This window comes from Lucilia sericata, unplaced genomic scaffold (genome assembly GCF_015586225.1).
Source record: "Lucilia sericata isolate MDLA Ls3-8-SP2 unplaced genomic scaffold, ASM1558622v1 Contig000467F_arrow, whole genome shotgun sequence".
Taxonomy (NCBI): Eukaryota; Metazoa; Arthropoda; class Insecta; order Diptera; family Calliphoridae; genus Lucilia; species Lucilia sericata.
Window position 1 is genome coordinate 90,001 of NW_023994482.1, and position 27,156 is coordinate 117,156.

At 30.1% G+C, this 27,156-nt stretch overlaps 1 protein-coding gene across 2 annotated transcripts in view; it reads left to right on the forward strand.

Annotated features, from left to right (window-relative positions):
* The window catches only part of LOC119605240 (coronin-1C-A), a 51,333-nt gene that overhangs the window by 16,718 nt on the left and 7,459 nt on the right, over positions 1-27,156 (forward strand). For both annotated transcript variants that reach the window (XM_037958222.1, XM_037958223.1), the window contains exon 2: positions 18,829-19,523. In XM_037958222.1, the coding sequence (XP_037814150.1) occupies positions 19,326-19,523 (198 nt within the window). In that variant the 5' untranslated portion in view covers positions 18,829-19,325. The remainder of the gene's footprint in view (positions 1-18,828; positions 19,524-27,156) is intronic.

The following is a 27,156-nucleotide window of genomic DNA, read 5'->3' on the forward strand; positions in this document are numbered from 1 at the left end:
TCTTTCTTGTTTTCGTCTTGATAGCTCCTGCAAATGTTTAATGGCTAGATTTAGTCTTCTAGCATGGAACGCAAAGGCCCAGTGGCTAGCCACCTATTTAATTAAGTTCCTTAGATTGCCTTTCGGACACTTAATTATGGTTTGTGATCTTCGTGCATCATACGACGGCCACATAATCTTCGCCAGTCTTCAGGTAGCCTCAATCACCCATCTGTGTTGCGCAAACAGGTGGAGTTTGTCACGAATCGTGCGTTTGCAACTTGAAAGCGGTAGACCGACAATATAGACTGTGTACTATGTTCCTAGTAAGGAACCCACTTTCGCAATAGAGCCCGCGATAATATTGAAAGGTATGTGTTGGCGACCTGGATTCCTGAACACTTCTACTGTGTAATGTTTCGCCATCTCATTAAGAAATGTCCGGAACTCTAGGAACAAGTGTGATGTTGTATAAAGACCACTTATTACCCTTAGCATAGCAGCCAAACTATCGGTATATAATCGAATATCATAAAACCAGAGCCAGTTTTATAGTTAAGATAATTCAGCCTGAGGAATGCTACATTGGTCTGGACGTTTGAAAGAAACTTCCGTTTCAGTATGTGATATGTAGAAGCCAACACCTATGCTATTCTTTTGATTTGAAGCCATTGGTGAAGACCTTATGCGAGCCACCGATACTGAAAAGCTTCTCTCAACAGATGAGAGAAGATGAAAGAGATTCAGATATTTCAGTACCGTTTAATTTTCACCAGTTCCAGTACCCTACAAAATCTCAATCCCAAACCAACTCCCTGTAAACATTTTAGGAAAACATGATCTCTTTAGTCCTATGTAATGCTGGTATGGTCCATGTTCAACTTTTAAAACTTTACGGTCCATTAACTGCATTACATAGGACCATGTTGCTGGTCATGTACACCCATTATTTTAGTAAGATAGTAGTTTTAAAATTAGTCTTATGATATGGAATATGTTTTATATATATTTGGATTAAAATTTGATCTATCGTAGTCCTTTGTGGTGTACTCTTTATACTCATATTTTGCAGAGTATTTCCAAACAGGTTTATGCAAGTTTTATTAGTAATCAGGGAAAAACCATAATGGATCATAAGACCTAAAACGATATAGATTTCGGAGGTACCTTTCCGAAAATTGGCGATATTTGTAAGATATTTCAGATTCCGAGGAATATCTAAAATTCTTAACAAAATTTTTCCATTACAAACACTAATTCAATATTATAGTCGATAACCATAGAAATAGGTCGCATACAATCAAACAAAACCTAAAAAGTTATCTTTATAGTTTAAAATACTACAGCCAAATCAAATAACTGAATCATCAAAGAAACTCCCAACATTTTTTTTCATAAAAAAAAGTATTAAAAAGTAAAAGTAATATAAATTTATCATTGTCATTGGTTCATTTATTTGTTTTAATATTATTACTGACTGATTAGTACCAAACAAAAAAAAAAACTCATTAAATATTTAAAATAAAAACAAACAAAAAATTAAAAGAAAAAAACAATTAAATTAATAAGACTGATATTTTTAGGTCTTGAAAAATGAAAGGAAATAAAAAGTATAGTTAAGAGAATTAATTGTGGGCAAATGTATGTTGAAATATACAATTTTATAAAATGTCATAAATAAGTAGAATGTTTAAAATTAAAACATTACGTTTAATAAATGTGAATCATTCGCTTTGAAGAGGGCAGGCCAATAATACAAATGAAGAAGTACTTAATTTATTGTTGTTAAGGGAATTCAGATTAAGGCGTAAATGAGGAAATAAAATAATACTTAGGCAACTTTTCTAAAGGGTCCCACCCTTAGCAGAATATTCTATTATAGATTAGATCTTTCCGAAATACAATTGGAAGTGGTAAAGTTAAGAGAAGTTATATATGGAAATTATAAAATTGTTTCAGAAAAAGTTTCGGTTTCACTAGGTTTGGTTCAGTTTCTGCCTAAAAATTTTTCAGTCGAAACTGTTTATTATTTTGAACTGTTTAAAATTTCAGTGAAAAACATTAGCTAGTTTTGCAAAATGAACTATAATTTTTTTAAATTTTATATTTACTAAATCTTAAATTTGAAAAATATCTTAATAATCTATTATTCTAAATTTTGTATACATTTTGTTAAAATCTTATAAAAATTTTGTTTCATAGAAATTAAAATTGACGTTTTTCATTTTTCACTTTAATGTTTATTTATTTTTTCACTAATTTTAAATTTGAAGGTCATTTTTTTGAGAATTTTTGTGTGAATTTATTTTTATTTAAATATATAAATTATTAAATCATCATTATTATTATTTAATTGGCGTGAGGAACACTTTTATATTTATAATATATAAAAAATTAGAAAAGTAGATTTCAAAAGAATAATTATTACATATTTGTGGTTTATTTATTTAAAATTATAAATAATAAAATTAAAGTTTATATAAATATATTAGTAGACGTCAGTAATAATTATGATTTAAAATTTTACAACTTTATATAAAGAGTACTACTCCGCAAAGTACTAGGACTGGTTCAAAACTATAACAAATATATGATATAGAATACAAAGTTCTATATTAATTTTTCAAAAATTGTAAGTTAAATAGATGATATTTATGAGTGATACTATCTAGTAGTCATTTACGAGATTGTTCGCTGACTAATCACCAAACTGAATCTTCTTCGATCACTTCTGTTTAACGAAATACGATTCATCAGTTGAGCGCTTAAAAGTTCGCGAATATTCACGAATAAAGTTTAAAAATCAATAGAAATAATTCAAATGTGTATCAAAAATGAGTCAAAACTGATCAGAAGACTTAAATGTGATCTAAAATTTAAAACAATTTTGTTTGATAGTCGAAAATGCTTTTCATTCAATTAATCCCTGTAGACGTCATTTACGTCAACGTGTTAATTAATTTAACTTCGGAATTTAAACATAAAGGATCTATATTTCTTTTCTTAATTGTGGCAATGGTTCGCGAGAGATATTGTCTTTTTCCGATCACTGTATATGCGTCCATATTCTTCGGGCCATACATATCTTATTTATATGAATTTCTAGAGCTTTTTACATTTTAAGCTTTAGTGTGAAACCTCTTTAGTATGGAGGGTTATACGAACTGTAAGGCGCAAAAAAAATTGGACCAAATCGATGTGATCTTCTATTGACTAATGGTTTTCGTTCGTTTTCGCACAGTGATTGAAATGAATGATCGTAATGAAAATCGGTAAATGTTTTTACTCTTACGGAGAACCGACATTCTAATCATCAAATGACCGTTTTCAATTTGGCTTTACCTTCAATATTCATTATATAACTATTAAGTAGCAGTAAAAAATATATATTCCTGGAATGAAACTTTCGCCATTCGACTGGATTCGGACCAATTTTTACATTATTCGATAACTTAATTTGTTCTTATGACGTCAGTGGGCGTCACGCCACTATTTTGATGCCGCTTATTCTTATAATAACGGCATATTACGGAAAACATATTAATTCAAAATAAGATATTTATACATGACACATAATTTTTGACAATAAAAAGTTACTTTTTAAGTGAAATGCCACGCCTACTATATATTCTACCCATTTTTATTACTATTTACTGAAAACGGTCAAAACGGTCCAATACTGTTAAAAGTATCTCTTTTTGACAGTTAAACATGTAAAAATTATTCAATAATAACTATGTATTTAGGTATGAAATGCCACGCCCACTATTTTAATTCCTCGCATTTCTATATAAATTAAGTAAAATATAAATGAAATTATTACAATTTTGGTACATGATTCTATTCTAATATTAATTAAAAGCATAAATTTTAATAGAAGATGCCACACCGACTATGCAGATGCCGCCCATTTTTATTTCTCATGAATTTTATTACCAACTTTCATAAATCCATTCATTAGTTAATATACAAGTCCCTTCATTAGTACATAGATTAATTCATAGGGTTGAATATATAATAGCACGCTTGGGGGGTAATGATTACATTTTCAATTACAATTACCTTTGAAGTAATTGTAATTGAAGCTTTACCAATTACAATTACTTTTAATTGTAATTGAAGTTTCGTCAATTCTTACTCGTAATTGTAATTGAAATTTTGCCAATTACAATTACATACTTGAATTGTAATTTAAATTTTGACAATTACAACTATTTTTAATTGTAATTGAAGAATTTCTAAATACAATTACTTGTAATTGTGAATTTTGTTCCTTATAATTACATGTAACTAATTTTTAATTGGTAATACCTAAGTTACAAGTAATTGTAATTTGTAAACTTCAATTGAAAATAAATTTATTTGGCTATTGTTCAATTACACATTACAAGTAATTGTAATTGGAAAAACTTCAATTGTAATTACAAGTAATTGTAATTGGTTACAGCTCAATTACACATTACAAGTACTTGTAATTAACGATGCAAGAAATTACTTTGTGTAATCCTTACCCCACTAGTCAAAAAACTCGATGACCTTGTCAATACATTAATGCATAGACTTGTCCATAGATTAATTCTTAGATCAGTTCAAAGAGTAGTCAATAAACTATTAAATATAGTGTTTAAGACTAGTGTTTACACTTTCCAATAGTCTAGCCGATAGGGGAGTCAATATACTAGTCCACAGAACATGTAAGAGAATAGATTAACCTATAGGAGAGTCAATAGACTAATCTATAGAAGGGACCATAGGTAGAGAATCGACTAGTCCATAGTATAGGCAATAGGCTGACTAGTCAGTGGACTCGTCCATAGCCTTCTGTACTCTATAGATTAGTCAGTAGACAAAAATTCCCAAAATGTAATTTAGTACTTTTAATCCATAATAAGTACTCCTTGATAAACGTCTGTTACAAATCAATCTTTCAAATGTAAGAGAATAGACTAATCCATAGTCGAGTGAAAAGTTTAATATATAGAAGAGGCCATAGGTAGTTAATCGACTAGTCCAAAGTCTAGGCAATAGACTAGTAACTAGTCCATGGTTTTAACATTAGGGTAGTCAATGACCTTGTCAATACATTAGTGCATAGACTTGTCCATAGACTAATTCTTAGATCAGTTCAAAGAGTAGACTAGTCAATAGGGGAGTCAATAGACTAGTCCATAGAACATGTAAGAGAATAGATTAATACATAGGCGAGTGTATAGACTGATCTATAGAAGAGGCCATAGGTAGACAAACGACTATTCCACGGTCTAGGCAATAGACCGACTAGTCAGTAGATTCCTCCATAGACTAGTCAATATATACAATTACCCGAAATGTAATTTAGAACTTTTAGTCCATAAAAAGTACTCTTTATAAACGTCTGTTACGAATCAATCCATCAAATGTAATAGAATAGACTAATCTGTAGTCAAGTGAATAGACCAATATATAGAAGTGATCATAGCTGTACAATCGACTAGTCCATAGTCTAGGCAATAGGCTGACTAGTCAGTAGACCCATCCATAGACTTGTCTACTCTATAGATTAGTCAATAGATAAAAATTCCCGAAATGTAATTTAGTACTTTTAATCCATAAAAAGTTACATTTGATAAACCTCTGTTACAACGCAATCTTTCAAATGCAGATTTTAAGTATGCAAATTAGTAAAAAAAAAATATTAAAATGTTTGATACTCCCTATTATATTATTTAAACAATGTATTACATATTTTTTTCTTTATTATAAATCAATAATTTCTTAATAACCCACTTAAGTATTAAATGCTTATAAAGGCAGTTTTTTCTAGCTATAAATACAAATAAATATGTAGAGCATCATATGAACAAAAAAAAAAACAATAACCTTGATTTAAATTTATTGCAAATAAATTTAAAAATATGCATGTAATTTTAGATATTTAAAAAAAATTTAGCAAGTTTTTTTAAGTCAACTTTTAAATCATATTTCTAAATAAAGAAGAAAGTTTTCAATTTCACACATTTAACATAAAAATTAAATAAATTTTTTTATTTGTTGTGTTACTCATAAAGTATGTACTTTGTTTAATAATATTTTTAATATTTATTTGAGGAAAAGAATGAAAACAGAAAAAAAATGAAAGTAGAACGCCTTAGGTGACGAAAAATTAAACAGCGAATATGAGTAATAAGATAATAAACAAAACTTAAATAAACTACAAATAAAGTTTTTACACTAGAAAAACCAATAATTGTTTAACTGATTCTAAGAAATATTAAAGTATATAAAAGCCATGAGCTTCTTATTTAAAACTATTAAAATTCCTTTGTTTTAGCAAAACTTTAGTTATAACAACCAATTAACTAAAATTTTTTAGTTGTGTTTACCTAATTTTTTTAGGACAACCAAAATTTATAGTAGTTTCTATTCATATTATTTTGGCTAAACTAAATATTTACAATACGAAAAGTTGGTTTACTGTAAACAACTTTCTGTTACTGCAATTAAAAACTAAATTCTTAAATTTTTTATTTTTACATATTTTTTTCTTTATCTTACTTTTTATTCTTATCGTTAACAAAATCTCATTGTTGCTAATATTATTATTTATTATAAGTTTATATTTTCATTTTATAAATCATTGAACATTTGATTCATTTGAATAATTAGCAGGCCGAACAAATGTTTAATTGTGAATACAAAGTGTATGTGTGTGTGTGTGTATGTGGGTATCTCTAAGCTCCAATATCTCAGCTATTAATAGTTGTTGCAAAATATATACATATAATGGAAGTATTCTATGCTTCAATTAATTTGTTTTACATTCTGCTCTAAATTAATTTATTAAATTTCATATTTTTGCATTTTCAATTTAAATTTTCGTTTTCAAATTTAAATACTGCTGCCTGTTTGCATTTAAATATCTAAGCAATGAATCGTTATAAGTTGTTTTTTGTAAAATGTAAATGACATTTGAAAAGTGGGTTATAATATTTAAAATGTAAATTGATATATTGTCAACGAAATAGATATAGATGTTTGTTTTTTGTGTTTTTGTTTTAAGGGAATAGAAATGTTTAGTTATATGATTTCGGTTGGAAATTTTGATGGATGTCTAGAGACAACTTTAATGACAGATAACTTGGGTTAATAATTCAATCTCTAATGTCAAAATCAAGAAATTGTGGTAGCTGTAGTCAGTGTTGCCAATATTTTTCCATCATTTACCCCTAAACTATGTCAAAAAAACCGTCAGATTTAGGTTATTGCAATAGTCTATAGACTAGACTATAGACTAGACTGTAGACTAGACTATAGACTAGACTATAGACTAGACTGTAGACTAGACTATAGACTAGACTATAGACTAGACTATAGAATAGACTATAGACTAGACTATAGACTAGACTATAGAATAGACTATAGACTAGACCATAGACTAGACTATAGACTAGACTATAGACTAGACTATAGACTAGACTATAGACTAGACTATAGACTAGACCATAGACTAGACTATAGACTAGACTATAGACTAGACTATAGACTAGACTATAGAATAGACTATAGACTAGACTATAGAATAGACTATAGACTAGACTATAGACTAGACTATAGACTAGACTATAGAATAGACTATAGAATAGACTATAGACTAGACTATAGACTAGACTATAGACGAGACTATACTATAGACTAGACTAGACTAAAGACTAGACTGTAAACTAGACTATAGACTAGACTATAGACTAGACTATAGACTAGACTATAGACTAGACTATAGACTAGACTATAGACTAGACTATAGACTAGACTATAGACTAGACTATAGACTAGACTATAGACTAGACTATAGACTAGACTATAGACTAGACTGTAAACTAGACTATATACTATAGACTAGACTGGACTAGACTATAGACTAGATTAGACTAGACTAGACTAGACTAGACTATAGATTAAACTATAGACTAGACTATAGACTAGACTATAGACTAGACTATAGACTAGACTATAGACTAGACTATAGATTAGACTATAGACTAGACTATAGACTAGACTATAGACTATACTATAGACTAGACTATAGACTAGACTATAGACTAGACTATAGATTAGACTATAGACTAGACTATAGACTATGCTATAGACTAGACTATAGACTAGACTATAGACTAGACTATAGACTAGTCTATAGTCTATACATTAATGCATAGACCAGACTATAGACTAGACTATAGACTAGACTATAGACTAGACTATAGAATAGACTATAGACTAGACTATAGAATAGACTACAGACTAGAATATAGAATAGATTATAGACTAGACTATAGACTAGACTATAGACTAGACTATAGACTAGACTATAGACTAGACTATAGACTAGACTATAGACTAGACTATAGACTAGACTATAGACTAGACTATAGACTAGACTATAGACTTGACTATAGACTAGACTATAGACTAGACTATAGACTAGACTATAGACTAGACTATAGACTAGACTATAGACTAGACTATAGACTAGACTATAGAATAGACTATAGACTAGACTATAGACTAGACTATAGACTAGACTATAGACGAGACTATACTATAGACTAGACTAGACTGTAGACTAGACTATAGACTAGACTGTAGACTAGACTATATACTATAGACTATAGACTAGGCTGGACTAGACTATAGACTAGACTAGACTAGACTATAGATTAAACTATAGACTAGACTATAGATTAAACTATAGACTAGACTATAGACTAGACTATAGACTAGACTATAGACTAGACTATAGACTAGACTATAGACTAGACTATAGACTAGACTATAGACTAGACTATAGACTAGACTATAGACTAGACTATAGACTAGACTATAGACTAGACTATAGACTAGACTATAGACTAGACTATAGACTAGACTATAGACTAGACTATAGACTAGACTATAGACTAGACTATAGACTAGACTATAGACTAGACTATAGACTAGACTATAGACTAGACTATAGACTAGACTATAGACTAGACTATAGACTAGACTATAGACTAGACTAGACTATAGACTAGACTATAGACTAGACTATAGACTAGACTATAGACTAGACTATAGACTAGACTATAGACTAGACTATAGACTAGACTATAGACTAGACTATAGACTAGACTATAGACTAGACTATAGACTAGACTATAGACTAGACTATAGACTAGACTATAGACTAGACTATAGACTAGACTATAGACTAGACTATAGACTAGACTATAGACTAGACTATAGACTAGACTATAGACTAGACTATAGACTAGACTATAGACTAGACTATAGACTAGACTATAGACTAGACTATAGACTAGACTATAGACTAGACTATAGACTAGACTATAGACTAGACTATAGACTAGACTATAGACTAGACTATAGACTAGACTATAGACTAGACTATAGACTAGACTATAGACTAGACTATAGACTAGACTATAGACTAGACTATAGACTAGACTATAGACTAGACTATAGACTAGACTATAGACTAGACTATAGACTAGACTATAGACTAGACTATAGACTAGACTATAGACTAGACTATAGACTAGACTATAGACTAGACTATAGACTAGACTATAGACTAGACTATAGACTAGACTATAGACTAGACTATAGACTAGACTATAGACTAGACTATAGACTAGACTATAGACTAGACTATAGACTAGACTATAGACTAGACTATAGACTAGACTATAGACTAGACTATAGACTAGACTATAGACTAGACTATAGACTAGACTATAGACTAGACTATAGACTAGACTATATAGACTAGACTATAGACTAGACTATAGACTAGACTATAGACTAGACTATAGACTAGACTATGACTAGACTATAGACTAGACTATAGACTAAGACTAGACTATAGACTAGACTATAGACTAGACTATAGACTAGACTATAGACTCTTAGACTAGACTATAGACTAGACTATAGACTAGACTATAGACTAGACTATAGACTAGACTATAGACTAGACTATAGACTAGACTATAGACTAGACTATAGACTAGACTATAGACTAGACTATAGACTAGACTATAGACTAGACTATAGACTAGACTATAGACTAGACTATAGACTAGACTATAGACTAGACTGTAGACTGGACTGTAGGACTTAACTACTATAGACTATAAGACTAGAGACTACATAGACTAGACTAACTAGACTAAGACTAGACTATAGACTAGACTAGACCTATACTAGACATAGACTAGACATAGAATAGACAAGACTAGACTATAGACGACTATAGACTAGACATAGAACTATAGACTAGACTATAGAGCTATTAGACTTAGACTATACTATACTACATAGTCTTATAGACTACACTATAGACTAGACTATAGACATATCACTATAGACATAGCACTATAGACTACACTATTAGACTCTAGACACACTATAGACTAGTCCTATAGACTAGACTATAGAGTTAATGCAATTCAGGAAAACAGATTGTAACAATCGGATACATTTCAAAGAACCTTTATGAAAAATGACAGGCAAATCTGAATATCACTTTAAGACCCAGTTCCATCCATGGACGATCCATTAATTGTTGGTACTTTCATTTCCCGATTGATCTCCAATTTGACAAAGTGTTGAGACAGTGAGTAAACTCAATTAAGAATACAAGAATACACGTAACAGTTTTTGAATCGATATTCTGATTCAAATGCTCCTATTAAAGGTCACATTTCAGTGCTCCTAACTCCTGTGAGTCTAAACGCTGAAATACTTGCATATAAAGCCATTAGCAAACCCTTGCATCTTTGATTTCAGATGAGATTCGGTTCCATCGCCTTTCTCCAAGCCAGTGAACTATGAGGTTTTTGAATCGTCATTCTTATTCGAATACTCTTATCAAAGATTATATTCCTCCTGTCCTATCAAAGATCATATTGCTACAGTTATTGAATCATCGAATACTCCTATCAAAGATCATATTCCTGTGCACCTACATAACTCCTGTGAGTCTAAGCGCTGAAATACTTGCATTAAAAGCCATTAGCAAGACAATCCAGCCCTTGCATCTTTGATTTCAGATGAGATTCGGTTTCATCGCCTTCCTCCAAGCCAGTGAACTATGAGTAAAGCTTAAGACTCCATCTGATGTCAAGTACAAGTACATCTCGAATTGACTCCAATACCAGGACAAGCCAGCATTTTTTAAGTTATACAAAATGGACAAATGTGAACTATAAGTTCCTGAACTATAGCGCCTTCCATATTCGACTCTCAGCATCTACGAAAGCTTAGAGTCTTTGACAGATTCTTAATCGATTAATAATTTAAGCAAACCGTGGGACCATTTAAATTGGTCCTATCAGTATTAATGTTAATGTAGATTTAATGTTAAACGATTCATAATGAGTTAATTTGTTCAAGTAATTAAAATGAACTTTAAACCTAAACATTTTATCAGTAATTTAGCTAAATAACAACAAACAAATATAATAGAAATACAACTGTAAAAGTTCAATGACCTTTGGCATTTCTTAACTACTACATAAGATCTTAGCTTTTAAAAGGAAAAAAAAGACTTAAAAAACTTCTAGTTATTGTTACGGTATTTTAAAAACAAACATTTAATTTAACTACATTTTACAAGATAACTAAAACAACGAAATTAATTTATTTTCTTTTTATAAAATTTTATTTATACCTTTGCCCACAAAAAAAAACGCAAAACAAACCTTAAAACTACTTACTCGCGCATAAATATTTATTTTGATGTTAAAATTTGTTTGAACCATGATTAACATTTAATTACTTTGTAAACAAACATGTCTAAACATTACAACAACTCTCTTAAATAAAAAGAAAACAACAAAAACATACATACATACATACATACATGTAGTGTGAGCTTGTAAGTAATGTATAGTTAACATACTTTCAAACATACATACATATTCATGTATGCATGAAACGAACATGTAAACAAAATAAAGTTCAATGTCAGTTTGTAAATAGCGCCACCTGTTGTTGTTGCTGTTGCTTTTGTTTTTATTGCTTTATTGAAAATGTTGTTATTATTCTTGTTATTGTTTTATAAATTGCAAATAAATGAATGAATAAAATACAAAAAATCCATTGATTTTTTTCCCCTCAGTCTGTCTTTACTCTCTTTTTCACCATCCTTTAATACCGTTATACTTTGCTCTTTGTATCATTTTCATATTACCATGGAAAATTGTGTGTGTATTTTTTAATTTCTTATCATTTGTTTTATTTTTCTGTTTTTATTGTTATTCATCTCTTTCTTATGCGTTTTTATTGCTATTATGTAAGTCTGGTAGTTAACAATGGTCTAAAAAAAGTTGTATGCACAATATATTATTCACTTGTTGTTATTGTATCTTTTTTTAATATTCATCTTAAGGCCATTGTTGTGTGTGATATCATTTTCATGTTTTGTTGTCATAATTTTTACACTGTAAAAAATAAACAACATAAAACTAGTAAATTTTTCTGTTATCTCAAAATATAAAACGGAAGCATATATGAAATGTAGCTTGACAGCTATAATATAAAACCCGACAATAAAACCAAATATCCATGGTGTATTTGGGGCTACCAAAAGGATGGTGACTATTATGAGCTGCTGAAATGTGGCCAGACTATCACAAGGCACCTGTACCGAATGCAAATGATTCGTTTGAATGGAGTATTAGCCAAAAAAAATGCAGAATAGGGTTCTATAAATCGACTTTCGAATAATTGAACAATCGACTTTTTGTCGAAAAAAGTCGAAGTCGACTATTTTGTTCCAAAAAAGTCGATAACTCGACTATGGTCTGTGAAAAAAGTCGAAAAGTCGACTTTGTTAATAAAAGTCGAAAAAAGTCGATAAGTCGAAAAAAGTCGAATAAAGTCGAATAAAGTCGAAAAAATTCGAGGAAAGTCGAAAAAAGTCGAAAAGTCGTAAAAAGTCGAAAAAAGTCGGAAAAAGTCGAAAACTCGAAAATTATAGAAACAAGTCAAAAATAGTCGAAAATCTTAAAAAAGTGTAAAAAAAAGTAAAAAACTCTAATATAGTCGGAAAAACTCGAAAAAGGTCAAAAAATAGTCGAAAAAAGTCGAAAATAGTCAAAAAGTCGAAAATAGTCAAAAAGTCGAAAAATTCGGAAAAAGTCGAAAAGTCGAAAAAATTCGAAAAGTCGAAAAAAGTCGGAAAAAGTCGAAAAGTCGACTATTTATAAAATACTTATAGTCGAAAAGTCTAAAAGTCGACTTTTAATTAAATGAAAAAAGTCGAAAAGTCGAAAAATCGACTTTTCATAACATGCAATAAGTCGAAAAGTCGACTTTTAACTAAATGAAAAAGTCGAAAAGTCGACTTTTCGTTTCAACTATAGAACCCTACTGCAGAATATGCGGCCGGACAGGAAAGAGTAATATCCGAGCATAACTTAGGAAAGATTTTCTGAATAGAAATTTAAAGTAAAGCAATTTCTTTAAGTGTATTTACGTAGTATAATAGTTTTAAGGCGAAAATGTTATTGAATTTGCTTTCATTTTTTATAAATTTTTTTTCAAAATCAAGAAAAGAGGGTATTATGCTATATACTCGAAACTACCAAGCAAAGAGTCAATGCATCCGAAAAATACACTGATTTCCACTAACGTCTAACCACCTTGTTGGCTCTAATTTGACTTTCATCATGGGTGTACTTTTTGTAAACGAGAAGAAAATTGTCAATTTAGTGTCCCCTTTTTAAGCGAGATAGTGGGCACTTAAAAAACAAACTTAGGCTTTTTTTCTAACTCTTCGTAATCTATGGGGGACGATTGACTTCCTCGTAGTACAGGCACATGTTAAAATAGCTAGTCACCTGGGCAGTCGGTGGCTAGATGTTAAATATGTAGTTCGGTACTGTCCGACCGAACTGCTGGATAAGGATCCTACACACATAAATATCGGTGCAGAAACACTTTTGTCGATCAAGACATACATAAATGTCCAACTGAGTATCTGTAATTAAATCATATGTCGCAATTAGAATATGTATGTATCCGAATCACAATTACAGAATGAACTCTGATAGATTACGTGACACTATCAAGCAGTCCTGTAATAGTAGGATGGATTGAAATGTGTCTATTGCCTTGTAATGAGGACTTGATACAAAAGCAAACGGACTGAATCTAAGGATTCAATTAGGGAGTGAATCTAAGGATTCAGTTAGGGACTGAATATTTGGTTGAGTATGTTGGCCAAGAAGAGTCGAAGGAACTCCATTTCGACTGGACCACCCAACTCATCAGATGTATAATATTAGATCCATCGAACAGTGAAATATATCTGTAGATCAGTAAGTTTAAATACCGCTAACTGCACGAGTAGTTGTCAATTGCAGATGTATTCGCAGATAATGTGTAAGACCCTTTTCTTCTCTTGTTATTCCAATTGTAACTGTATTCAATGAAGGTGAGTCCAACCCGACTTGCACCTTTGTCTTATATTGCGTTTTTCATCGAAGGAGAGAATTAGATTGGTCACTTTGCATGGGTTTGGTTTATTCCAAATATTTTCAGCATTTCACTTTTAATAGACCCCAGCGGTATTGCAACTGAAGTTGCACTAGAAATATTCAAAACAGATCCCGTTCTTGCTAACCCATCCGCCTGCTTATCATCATTGTAGTTTATATGCAAAGGGATGTTAGACAGACGTCCCAGCCTTGACAGATCTTTCATACATTGTATGGCCAATAGGGATGTGGTTGTGTTATTGCTTTCACCAGTTAATGTGACAATTGCGGACATTCATAGGTTATGTGAGCATGTTGAAGGAGAATACTAAATCAACTCTTCCATATACTAGCCAACCAACTATTCCAATAGATTAGTCTATGTAGGGGCTTTATCACCTCCCAACGGAACCTCCTTAGTATCATTATGAATATTTAAGGCAAAATAGGCGGACTTAAAATAAAAAAAGAAGCCGTGGCACCTCCCTCATAAATTAATTAGTTTATCTGGAAACCAATCAGAGCTAGAATTCTCATATGAACAATGGCCAGACTTGCATTAGGGGGGCGTGGCACCCCCATATGAATTAAATACAATCATATATCTCGGAAACTATTAAAGCTCTAATACTCAAAATTTACTTGAAAAACTTTGACAACCATGTAAAACATTTAGGTAATATATTGACGGATAAAAAATAAGGGGCATGGCACCTTCCATATGAATTAAATACAAAAATTCGTATATCTGGAAACCCATCAGAGCTATAGTACTCAAACTTTGCACAAGCAACAATTGAAATACATCTGAACATTTGGGGATAAAATGAGCGGACTGGCTATAGTTTTAGTATCAATTTTAATATTTAGGATGAGTGGACGGACTAGCAATAGGGGCCTTGGCATCCCCATTCGTAAATCTGGGAAACTATTTGAGCCAGAATCCTCAAATTTCACATGAATAACTTTGACATCCATAAGAACATTTGGGTAATATATTTGCGGACATAAAAAAGGGGCGTGACACCTCCCATATGAATTAAATACAAAATTCGTATATCTGGGAAACCGTTAGAGCTGAAATCCTTAAATTTTATACGAGCAACATTAAAATGTCTATGTACATTTTAAATATGGGTATTGGTAATATTAGTAAAACCAGAAAATGCTTCAATGACCCAAGACTTTTTACTAGTCTAGCACTGATATAGGGTATCAAATGTTTCACTATGCCCCACCATAATCTCTTTACTGGTATGCTGCTAAAATTAGTGCGAATATTAAGAAAATGTTATGCTAGCAAAATATAAATAACAAAAGACTAGATGGAGATACAAGTATTATGCATTATTGTATGAATAATATAAATATCTACGTATTTTGTATTATGTATTATTAAAAAAAAAACTCAACAAGATTGCATAGTTTCGTGGTACGACTGCTGTCTGTCTCTATTATTTTATTATTATTTGTCAACAAGTTCATTGATATAAAATCTCCGCATTTTGTTCATATTCGTTTCTTTCTTTCTTTTCTTCAGTTAGTTTTTAACAAACATTTTGTTGCTGTACAAATAGTTGATTGTATTAAATAAAAACAATTTTATTATTATTATTTTTTTACTTTCTTTGTATCGAACAAAATTCCTTGTTTACTCTAAAGTAGTTTTATTGGTTGTGCTGTGTATTGCTTTTTGCTAGCGGGAGCTATTAAATCATCGGGCAAAAATAGATTTTCTTTTGATTGGTATGTTGTTGTTGTGTTTATTTAATTTTTTTTTTCATACGTTTGATTTGATTAAAAAAATATTAGTTGTAAAGTTTTTTTCTATTATTATTTTGTATTTCTATTTTCTAACTAAATGATTAAATGTTATTGTTTTTATATGCTTAAACTTATTAGATAATAATGAAGCAAAGAATCACTCACAGTGATTAAACAATTGAAAGGAAGCTAATTGAAACAAAATATAAATTTATTGAACATTTTGTTTATAATCAAATTTCAACAAATATGGGGAATCATCAAGTGAAAATAAGTTTTCTAGTGTAAAACGCCAAAAGCTTGATATGTTGTTCAAAGCTTTTGGAAAATATCTTACATTATGTTCGAATGTTCTAAATTAGCTGAAATTGATCACAAATTAAATTAAAATTCGATTTTTATGAATCTTTATGATTTAGAGATTATTTTGTTAGCTTCAAAAATTTTTCGAACATTAGTTCGAATTTTCAAAAATGTTTGAAATTCTGAAAATTTATTAAAATAATAGGTAAATCATGGGGACTCATCAAAAAAAATAAACTCTCCCGAAGATAACACAACAAATACTTAAAATTTCTAGGAAATTTTGAAAATTATTTTCAAAATTTTTAACTTCGAAATTGGAAATACGAAGAAATTGATAGTAAATAAAAACAAAACTTAGATTTTTATGAATCGTCATGATTTGATGATTATTTTAAAAGAATTAAACATTTTCGAACTTAAGTTCGAATTTTCGAAAATTTATAAAAAATATTTATTTTATCATGAGCATTCCTAAAAAAATTAATACTCACGAAGATTACATTAAAAAATAGTTTAAAATTTCGGGAAATTTTGAAAATTATTTTCAAAATTTTTAAGTTCGAAATTTGAAAAATAAAAGAATTTGAACTCGATTTTAACTAAAATTTATGTATTTATGAATCCTCAAGATTAAGAGTTTCTTTTTATAGCTTTAAAACAATTTCGAAAATTTTCGAAATTTCGAACTTATGTTCGAAAATTAATTTAAAGCTTTAAAATCATTTCTAAACCACAGGGTTCTATAAAGGTATAATTTTTGAATTATTAAAGAGGAAAAAATTTAAAACTAGAGAAATTTTTAAAATATTTTCAAAATTTGTAAATTCGAAATTGGAAAAACGATGAAATTAGTCGAAAAATTAAGAAAAATTTAGTCTAAAATTGTTTGAAGCTTTAAAGCAATTTCAAAAATTTTCCAAATTTCGAACTTATGTTCGAAAATTAGTTTAAAGCTTTAAAATCAACTTTAAACCACAGGGATTCAAAAAAATATAATTTTAAAATTATTAAAGAAGAAAAATTTTAAAATTAGAGGAAATTTTTAAAATATTTTCAAAATTTTTAAATTCGAAATTGGGAAAAATTAAGAAAAATTGGTCTAAAATTGTGTTTTTATGAATCTTCATGATTTAGAGACTACTTTTAAGCATTAAAGCAATTTCGAGAACTTTCGAAATTTCGAACTTATCTTCGAAAACAATTTTAAAGCTATAAAATCATCTCTAAACCACAGGAATTCATAAAAATATAATTTAGAATTATTAAAGATGAATATTTTTAAAATTATAGGAATTTTTTAAAATATTTTGAAAATTTTTAAATTCGAAATTGAAAAAACGTAGAAATTAGACTTAAAATTGAAAAAAAAAAAAAAATTCTAAAATTGTGTTCTTTGTGAATTTTCCTGATTTATATACTTTTTTAAAGCTTTAAAGCAATTTCGAAAATTTTCGAAATTTCGAACTTATGTTCGAAAACAATTTTAAAGCTATAAAATCATCTCTAAACCACAGGAATTCATTAAAATATAATTTTATAATTATTAAAGAAGAACAATTTTAAAATTAGAGGAAATTTTTTTGAATATTTTCAAAATTTGTAAATTCGAAATTGAAAAAACGTAGAAATTAGACTTAAAATTGAAAAAAAAAATAGTCTAAAATTGTGTTTTTTGTGAATTTTCATGATTCATAGACTTTTTTAAAGCTTTAAAGCAATTTTGAAAATTTTCGAAATTTCGAACTTATGTTCGAAAACTTGTTTAAAGCTTTAAAATCATTTTTAAAGCACAGGAAATCAAAAAAATATAATTTTAGAATTATTAAAGAAGAAAAATTTTAAAATTACAGGAAATTTTAAAAATATTTTCAAAATTTTTAAATTCGAAATTGAGAAAATGATGGAATTGATCTAAAAATTAAGAAAAAATTGGTCTAAAATTGTGTTTTTATGAATTTTCATGATTTAGAGACTTTTTTAAGCATTAAAGCAATTTCGAAAAAATTCGAAATTTCGAACTAATGTTCGAAAACTTTTAAGACTAATGAAGACAAATTCCTAAGGAACCGAAACTGTTAACTCTAAATGTTTGATATCAAATTTTCTAGAACTAGACTATTATTTCAAGTGCCACAATAAATTAAGTACTTGAGAACAAAAAGTAATGCAAAATATAAACACAAATTTGCTTTTAAAAATTTATTTCATATTTATTTTATATTTTTAAATTTATTTCTTCTTTTTCTTCTCTTTTTAGTTTCATTGAACGAATGTGATTGCTTTGCCGCCTTTTTTTTTTATCACAAAAACAAAAATTAGAAACAAAAATAAAAAATAAATTATTTTTAATATAGATTTTATTTTTGTATAAAAAAAAACACAACAACCTCCTACAACTTCTTCACACACACACACTCTCTTTGCATGCTGAATAAGTCAAAATCGAAAATAAAAAGAGCAGCAAAATAGAGAATAAATATTTTTATGTTGTGTAGAATTTTTTTAGATTTAAAATAAATTAAAGAAAAAAAAATCAAAAAAAAACTTTTCCTATAAATTTATTGTTATTTGTACATTATACGTGGAGTGATTGACTAAGGAAAAGTAATATTTCAACAGCAAACAAACAAATAAATAAACAAATAATAGAACCACAACAACTACGACAACAAATAACTGTAACAAAACAACTACAACCACAATTAGCCCCCCCGCTCCAAACAAAGAAATTTAAAAAAAAAGTAATAGAAGAAAATGTCGTTTCGTGTAGTCAGAAGTTCAAAATTTCGTCACGTTTACGGTCAAGCTTTAAAACGTGAACAATGCTACGATAATATACGTGTCTCGAAAAGTAGTTGGGATTCAACATTTTGTGCAGTGAATCCAAAATTTTTGGCCATCATTGTTGAATCGGCAGGTGGTGGTGCATTTATAGTTTTACCTCATAATAAGGTAAGTAAGTCATATATAGAATACATATTTATTTATTTTTATACAATTTAAAAAAAAAAACATATATTTTGTGTTTTTTTCCTTTAGTATCTGCATTAGTAAAACATTTCACGTTTATGTAAAAAATATGTGTGTGTTTTTTTTGGTTTTGTTCCTTCTTTAGTTGTTAGACACAGTTATACGAGTGTGCCAGTTGGTTACACCGGCAGACACTTATCCAAAAAAAACACCAACTATCTAACCAACCGACCAACACAACACTCACACGTAGTGGTATTTTTTTCACTCTTGATTTGTTTTTGGTGAAGTTATATATAGAATTTTGAAAATATATAAGTAATAGAGGGAAACTTTCGAAAAATGAAATAAGCAGGGTGTCAAGAATGGCTATAAAATACCCTACACTTATGTAAGTAGATAGAATAGATAACGTTTTTTTCGACTAATTCCAAACTACACAGGTCAACAACGCACTGAAATCGTGATAGATAGATACATAGATAGATAGATAGATAGATAGATAGATAGATAGATAGATAGATAGATAGATAGATAGATAGATAGATAGATAGATAGATAGATAGATAGATAGATAGATAGATAGATAGATAGATAGATAGATAGATAGATAGATAGATAGATAGATAGATAGATAGATAGATAGATAGATAGATAGTTAGATAGATAGATAGATAGATAGATAGATAGATAGATAGATAGATAGATAGATAGATAGATAGATAGATAGATAGATAGATAGATAGATAGATAGATAGATAGATAGATAGATAGATAGATAGATAGATAGATAGATAGATAGATAGATAGATAGATAGATAGATAGATAGATAGATAGTTAGATAGATAGATAGATAGATAGATAGATAGATAGATAGATAGATAGAGATAGATAGATAGATAGATAGATAGATAGATAGATAGATAGATAGATAGATAGATAGATAGATAGATAGATAGATAGATAGATAGATAGATAGATAGATAGATAGATAGATAGATAGATAGATAGATAGATAGATAGATAGATAAATAGATAGATAGATAGATAGATAGATAGATAGATAGATAGATAGATAGATAGATAGATAGATAGATAGATAGATAGTTAGATAGATAGATAGATAGATAGATAGATAGATAGATAGATAGATAGATAGATAGATAGATAGATAGATAGATAGATAGATAGATAGATAGATAGATAGATAGGTAGGTGATAGATAGATAGATAGATAGATAGATAGATAGATAGATAGATAGATAGATAGATAGATAGATAGATAGATAGATAGATAGATAGATAGATAGATAGATAGATAGATAGATAGATAGATGGATATATAGATAGATAGATAGATAGATAGATAGATAGATAGATAGATAGATAGATAGATAGATAGATAGATAGATAGATAGATAGATAGATAGATAGATAGATAGATAGATAGATAGATAGATAGATAGATAGATAGATAGAATAGATAGATAATAGATAGATTCAATTAAATCTGGTCGAACTACCGTTCCTAGAGAGGTCGCTCCAGACGCAAAGACCCATTAATGGTGTTTAGAGTTGCACACCAACAATCGGTCTGAATCCAAGATTGAAAAGAAGTTAGAATGTGGTTAGGACCATCGTTGAGAGTAGAGAAAGAGACGACGCCATCGGGACTGCTTTCATCAATAATAATGAATAATTCGTACATAGAGTCTCGGTTCAAATTTACAAACGCTAGTGATAAATGGAGGAATTTAAAAAAGTACCTTACTATTTAATTTCATATATATCGGACAAGCTTTAAAAACGGATCAGAATTTAAAAAATTTGGATTGTTTTCTATTTCTGACAATTTTAACCGTGGTGTACTACCTGTGCCAAGACTACTCCTAAATTGCTACCGTGGATTACTGGTAAAACTAGCTAAAGCATCCCTAGACTTGTCAGGAAAGTTTTTTACTTCATAGACCGAGATCCGCCAATATTTTTTTCCGGCGGATTCAAACGGCATTTTCAGAGCGCCTAGGAAAACTGTCGTGGTCATTTGCGAATTCAGAATTCCAAGCTGCAGTTTTTAAACAGATTATTTACAACTAAACTGACGCAATAAATGATTAACAGCCGATTCATGGCAATTTCTGGTATCTGTATTCATTACAAACATCAACACAAAGGCATAATACCCACTCTAAACTCTAGTGGTTTAGGGTCTAAATATAGAAAAGCACCAACTTGAATTTATTTGAATAACATCAGAAAGACATACAATAAATATCAAGTTAATAAGTGGATATGTTGCTTCTCTAGTTCTAGTCATGACACTACTTTCATATGGTTAAAATGTATCTGTTGTGATTATAGATGGCCGGGAATTAGTTTTTTCCGGTGGCAAATTGTTTTTAAAATAATTGTATATGATACGATTTTTGATATGTTTAAAAATGTTAGGTTTAATTTTCCATATATAAAACAAAAAAATTAGGTTCCGTTTTGGTCTAAATTTAGCTAAATTGTAGGAATCGGAAAGTTTGCAATTATCTTTTCAAAACTCGAATTATAACAAGTTAGTTAGTTAGTACTATTGGCGATTAGTCTGAGAGGTAATTATTGACAAAGACTGATATAAGATCTGTTATTTGCTGTGATTAAACTATTACTTGATGATCGTACTAAGAGTGATTAGGACTCAATCAAGAGTTTATTTAATGCCTTTCTTAAGCAGTTGACTTAATGATTCTGATGGATTTTAACCCAGTAATTAGACAAATCACTGAAGGCTAATGAGTTGGTAACGAATATGACCTTGGACCAGTTCCATCCAAAAAATATCTATATAAAATTCAACATTTTTAGCACAAAGACCAAAGTATACTCAATCCTTTCAGTCTTTACGCAAATTCTGATGTTTTGGTTTAAAATTGGCTGGATAACAATTCCACTTTAAAATCCAAAAGTGATTTCATTCCACTTTCTATAGGCATTGAATTTAGTGGTCAAGGGGGCACATTAAAGGTTTTCTTTATTTATCAAAACAAACAATTTCACAATAAGGTAAAATCATTCAAAACTATTTAAATGAATAATTCTTTAATTTTATCTTAAAATAATTTTGTTTATATTATTTTAATTTATATCTCATCCATATCCATTTATACATATATATTTATTTATTTTAATTTGAGAAAAAAAATTTCCGTTAATTTTACTTTTTTCCAATATTTATTTATATTTTTCCCAATCTTTTTTTCCCCTTGTGTGCTTTTTTGCGCGCGTTACCCCATTTTGTTGGCCATTGGCCAAAAAAAGCAAAAAAAAAAACTAAAAACGAAACAAATTGTTAAATATATATTTATGTAGATTTTGTACAAGTATTAGTTTATAACGCATGAAACAATCAAGTAGTCTATTTTTAAAAATAATTTTCTGTTTCATTTTCCCAAAATAGTCACAAACGTACAACAGCAACAAAAAAATCTTATATCTTTTATTTTTTTTTTTTTTTTCAAAAATTTTGAATTCATATACAAAATATTGAAAATTTATTTTAAATTTCACTTTTGTTGTAGTATGTGTGTGTGTGAGTGTATTTGTGTTTAATATTTTAACGGAAATAATATTTTTCAAATTGAAATATTAACACCTTTGTCTTAAGTTATGATGTCAATATTTTTGTTTATCCTCTATTGTTTTTCAAGAATAATAACACTGACCAACAGTTTAACAAGAGTCTAAATACTTCTCTAGACGTCTGATTTGAGTCCTAATCTGGACTGATCCAGAGTAACTAAAATTCAATGTATACTCTCGTAAAAGTCTAGTCCAGTTAATGGTATACGCACAATTGGGACGAACGACGAATTTCGTATAGCACGACGAACTAGTCGACAAAAATTCGTTGCGTAAATTCGTCGAATGGAACACAATAAAATTATTCGTACTGCGAATTCGTTTCAAAATTTGTTTGTTCGGAATTGGAAAAAGTCAGAAAATGAAACAAAAATTATATTTTTGTGAATCTCCACGATTTTGAGATAATTTTAACAGCTTTAAAATTTATTCGAACATTGTTTCGAAATTAGAAAATGTAAGAAATTGGCCTCGAAAAGAAGTAAAATTATATTTTTGTGAATATCCCCAATTTTGAGATTATTTTAACAGCTTCAAAATTTTTTCGAACATTACTTCGAATTTTCGAACTTTATTTTAAATATTCCAACATAGCATTGTAGTGTCATCAAGTGTACTCCAGACTGCCAAATTTCAGACAATTCGGGCCACGAGAACTGGTTTTAATGGATTTCAAAATTTTTCCAACTTAAGTTCGAATTTTCGAAAATTTTATTTTTAGTTTTTATGACCCAGAGATTATTTTAAGAGCATAAAAATTTTTTCGAACATAACTTCGAATTTTCGAATATAATTTCAAATATTCGAACATTATATTGTATTGTCATTAGCTGTACTCACAACCGCCAAATTTCAGCAAATTCGCGCTACCGTAATTGGTTTTAAAACAATTTTCCCCAATTAATTCGTCGTTCGTCTGCGTAAGAAATAGAAATAAACCTATCGCATAGTTCGTTACGTACGACGAATTTCGTCACACGCAATGATTGTGTACATTTTTAAGTGTGTTCTATTTCTGACGACGAATATTCGTTCCGAAAAATTCGTCGTTCGTCCCAATTGTGCGTATACTATAAGATATCTCGAAAACCTAAAATGAAGGGAAAATTTTAAATACAGAGCAACTCAAAATCCAAAGTCTAGCAACTCTAGTCTCTAGTTTTCGACTTTTTCTAATTCTTTATTTTAACAGATCGGTCCAGTTATACTTAAATTTTAATAAATGTTTCTTAAATTAATATTTTCATCAACAATTCTATTCATGTGCATATACATACTATGTACCTGTCAGTTTTTATTTAAATCTTTTAATTTTGACACCTGTTTTATACACACGACACCGATATGCTATAGATACATATATAATTTACTTACAGTATCCGCCGGATATTATGACTTATAGCTGCCAGCCACAAAAAATAACCCATACATACACATAAAAATATGACAAAAAAAATTAACAATTTTTTGGCGAGAGTCACATTGAATGACGACAAAGGTGCACATATATTAAACCATTTCCAAATTGATTTGTAAAAAACATGACAAAATAAACTAATCGATGCAATGTTTTCCAGACTTGGAGAAAAGTTTTTTAAATGTAAGATAACTGGTAAAGAGTCTTTGAAAAGTTCTAAAGTATTTTGTTAATTAGTTAAGTAAACTCGGTGTGTCCAAAAATGGGAACTCAACGCCACTTTTGACAGTATTAATCATAAGGCGCTTATTAGCAGACCTGAACGGACAACTGAATTTTTTTCAATTTCTTCGTAAGGCTTGCGTTTGTCAGGTTAATTGCCTCGAGCTCCCTTCCCTTTAAAGCTATTACATTCGCCCTTTCGTTGTCGACTACTCCCGATAGGCCTGGTACCCATATGATGTAAACCTTACCTCTGGGAGAGTATTCAGTTAAAGCTTTCTTACAATTCAATACTTTCTTAGACTTAATTATATTACCTGATATCGCCCTAATTGCCTTCTGGCTGTGAGTAAATATATTAAGGACTTCGGGCGCCATATCCAATTTACACATTTCGTTATTGCTCGAACTTCTGCCTGGAAGCTTGTGTTATGATTAGGTAAACGGTGGTATATTTCTGCTTCAGGGTCTTCAATATAAAACGCCAGGCCCACTGTGTCCCCTAATTTAGAGCCATCCGTGTAACAACGCATTCCTACTGGTATTTGCTCTAATGTTCCGCTTTACCAAGACATTCTATCTGGGATCAGCGTTTCAAAGTTTCCGACATATTCTGTGTCTGGTATGCGATCAGTCACGTCCGATGATTATTTACAACCTTCCAATGCGGCCTGTATACATTGATGAAGAGTCCTTTTGTCCTAAAATAAAGCGCAGAACCATTCGACGCAACAAAAAACAAGTAAGAAATTATAGTCGGGCGTGGCCGACCATATGATACCCTACACCAGTTATGAATATTAAATGTGATTTATTTTTCATAATAAAGCATTTATCTTCAATAATCCCTTGTTCCGATACATTTAAGCAATTTATGGATGAAAAACTAATTTTCTGAAAGAGGCTTTATATGGGGGCTAGGGGCAAATATGGACCAAGCCCGATAAAATTTTGTGAATATATTTATATTTACATAATATTTTATTGTGCTGAATTTCATCGCGATATTTGTGTTTATAAGCTAATTTGGGACATTCAAGTAATTTTCTCAAGGGGACTTTGTATGGGAGCTAGGGTCAAATGTGGCCCGATCTTTATGAAATTTGGCAGGGTCATCAAGACTTCTATAAAACTTAGTTGTGCCGTATTTTATCGATATATCTGTATATTTAACATAATTATGAGCTCAGAAGCCCTTTTCGAGGGGTTCTGTTGTATGGGGGCTAGGTGAAATAATGGACCGATTTTAACCATTTTCAATAGGCTTCGTCCTTAGGTCAAATAAAACGTGCGTGCCAAATTTCATCCAATTATCTTGAAAATTGCGACCTGTACCTTGCGCACAAGATTTACATGGACAGCCAGCCAGACGGACGGACATAGCTTAATCGACTCAGAAAACGATTCTAAGCCGATTGGTATACTTTAAGGTGGGTCTAGGACGAATATTTTTGTATGTTACAAACATCAGCACAAATCCAATATACCCTCCCCACTAAAGTGGTGTAGGGTATAAATAGGGTTGAGAAAATCACATAAGGACATTTGGAGTAATGAAACGGTGGGTATAACCACAAAGATCCTATGTTGTGACCCTGACCCTCTATGAAAAATTGGACGTGCGGATTCAGAAGAATGTAGAGCATGTGGAGAGGACAGTGAAACTCTGGAGCAGTGTCAGGCATTCGTCGAAGTTAGATCCAAGTATCTTGGAAGTGATGTTATGAGAGTCGCGTAATTGAGAAGAGAGGTGTAGTAGGGTTTCTAAAACTATTGCTACAAGTCGAAAGTAGGATGATAGGGGTATGATTCTAAATGAATGGTTGTTGTTGTAATAGCTTAAACTATACAATAATCTAGTTGTTTCTACATCAATGTCCAGGCCTAAAAATTTGGCTACTTTAACTGTCCATAATACCATTGGACAGAGTGAAGTAGGTAGTAGTAGTAAATGAATGATGTTGTTGTAGCAGTGACACGTGTAAAGTCGTTGTGGCTAGGTTGACAATCTTTGGTCGTTGTTCGCTGAACTCCGAGTCGTTCCGGTAGGTAGAACCGATTGTCGTGGGAACGCCAAATGAATGGTAGGTTTGTCTGGTTTAGGAAAGTTAATAAACATTTAGGTTGATGTTGTTTCGCAGTCTGAAACGTTAGTTTGTGCCATTTAATTACGTAGATGATATACAAATCAGTAAATTTCCAAAGCTTTAATGTCCTCGTCTGATTTGCAGACAAATGGGAAAACTTCCTGTTAATTCATCTATTGCTGGAATGACAATCTTTTTGATTTGAGTGCCACACGTAGACCTAGGTCCGAATTACCTCATACTTGATCGAAATCTTCTTAC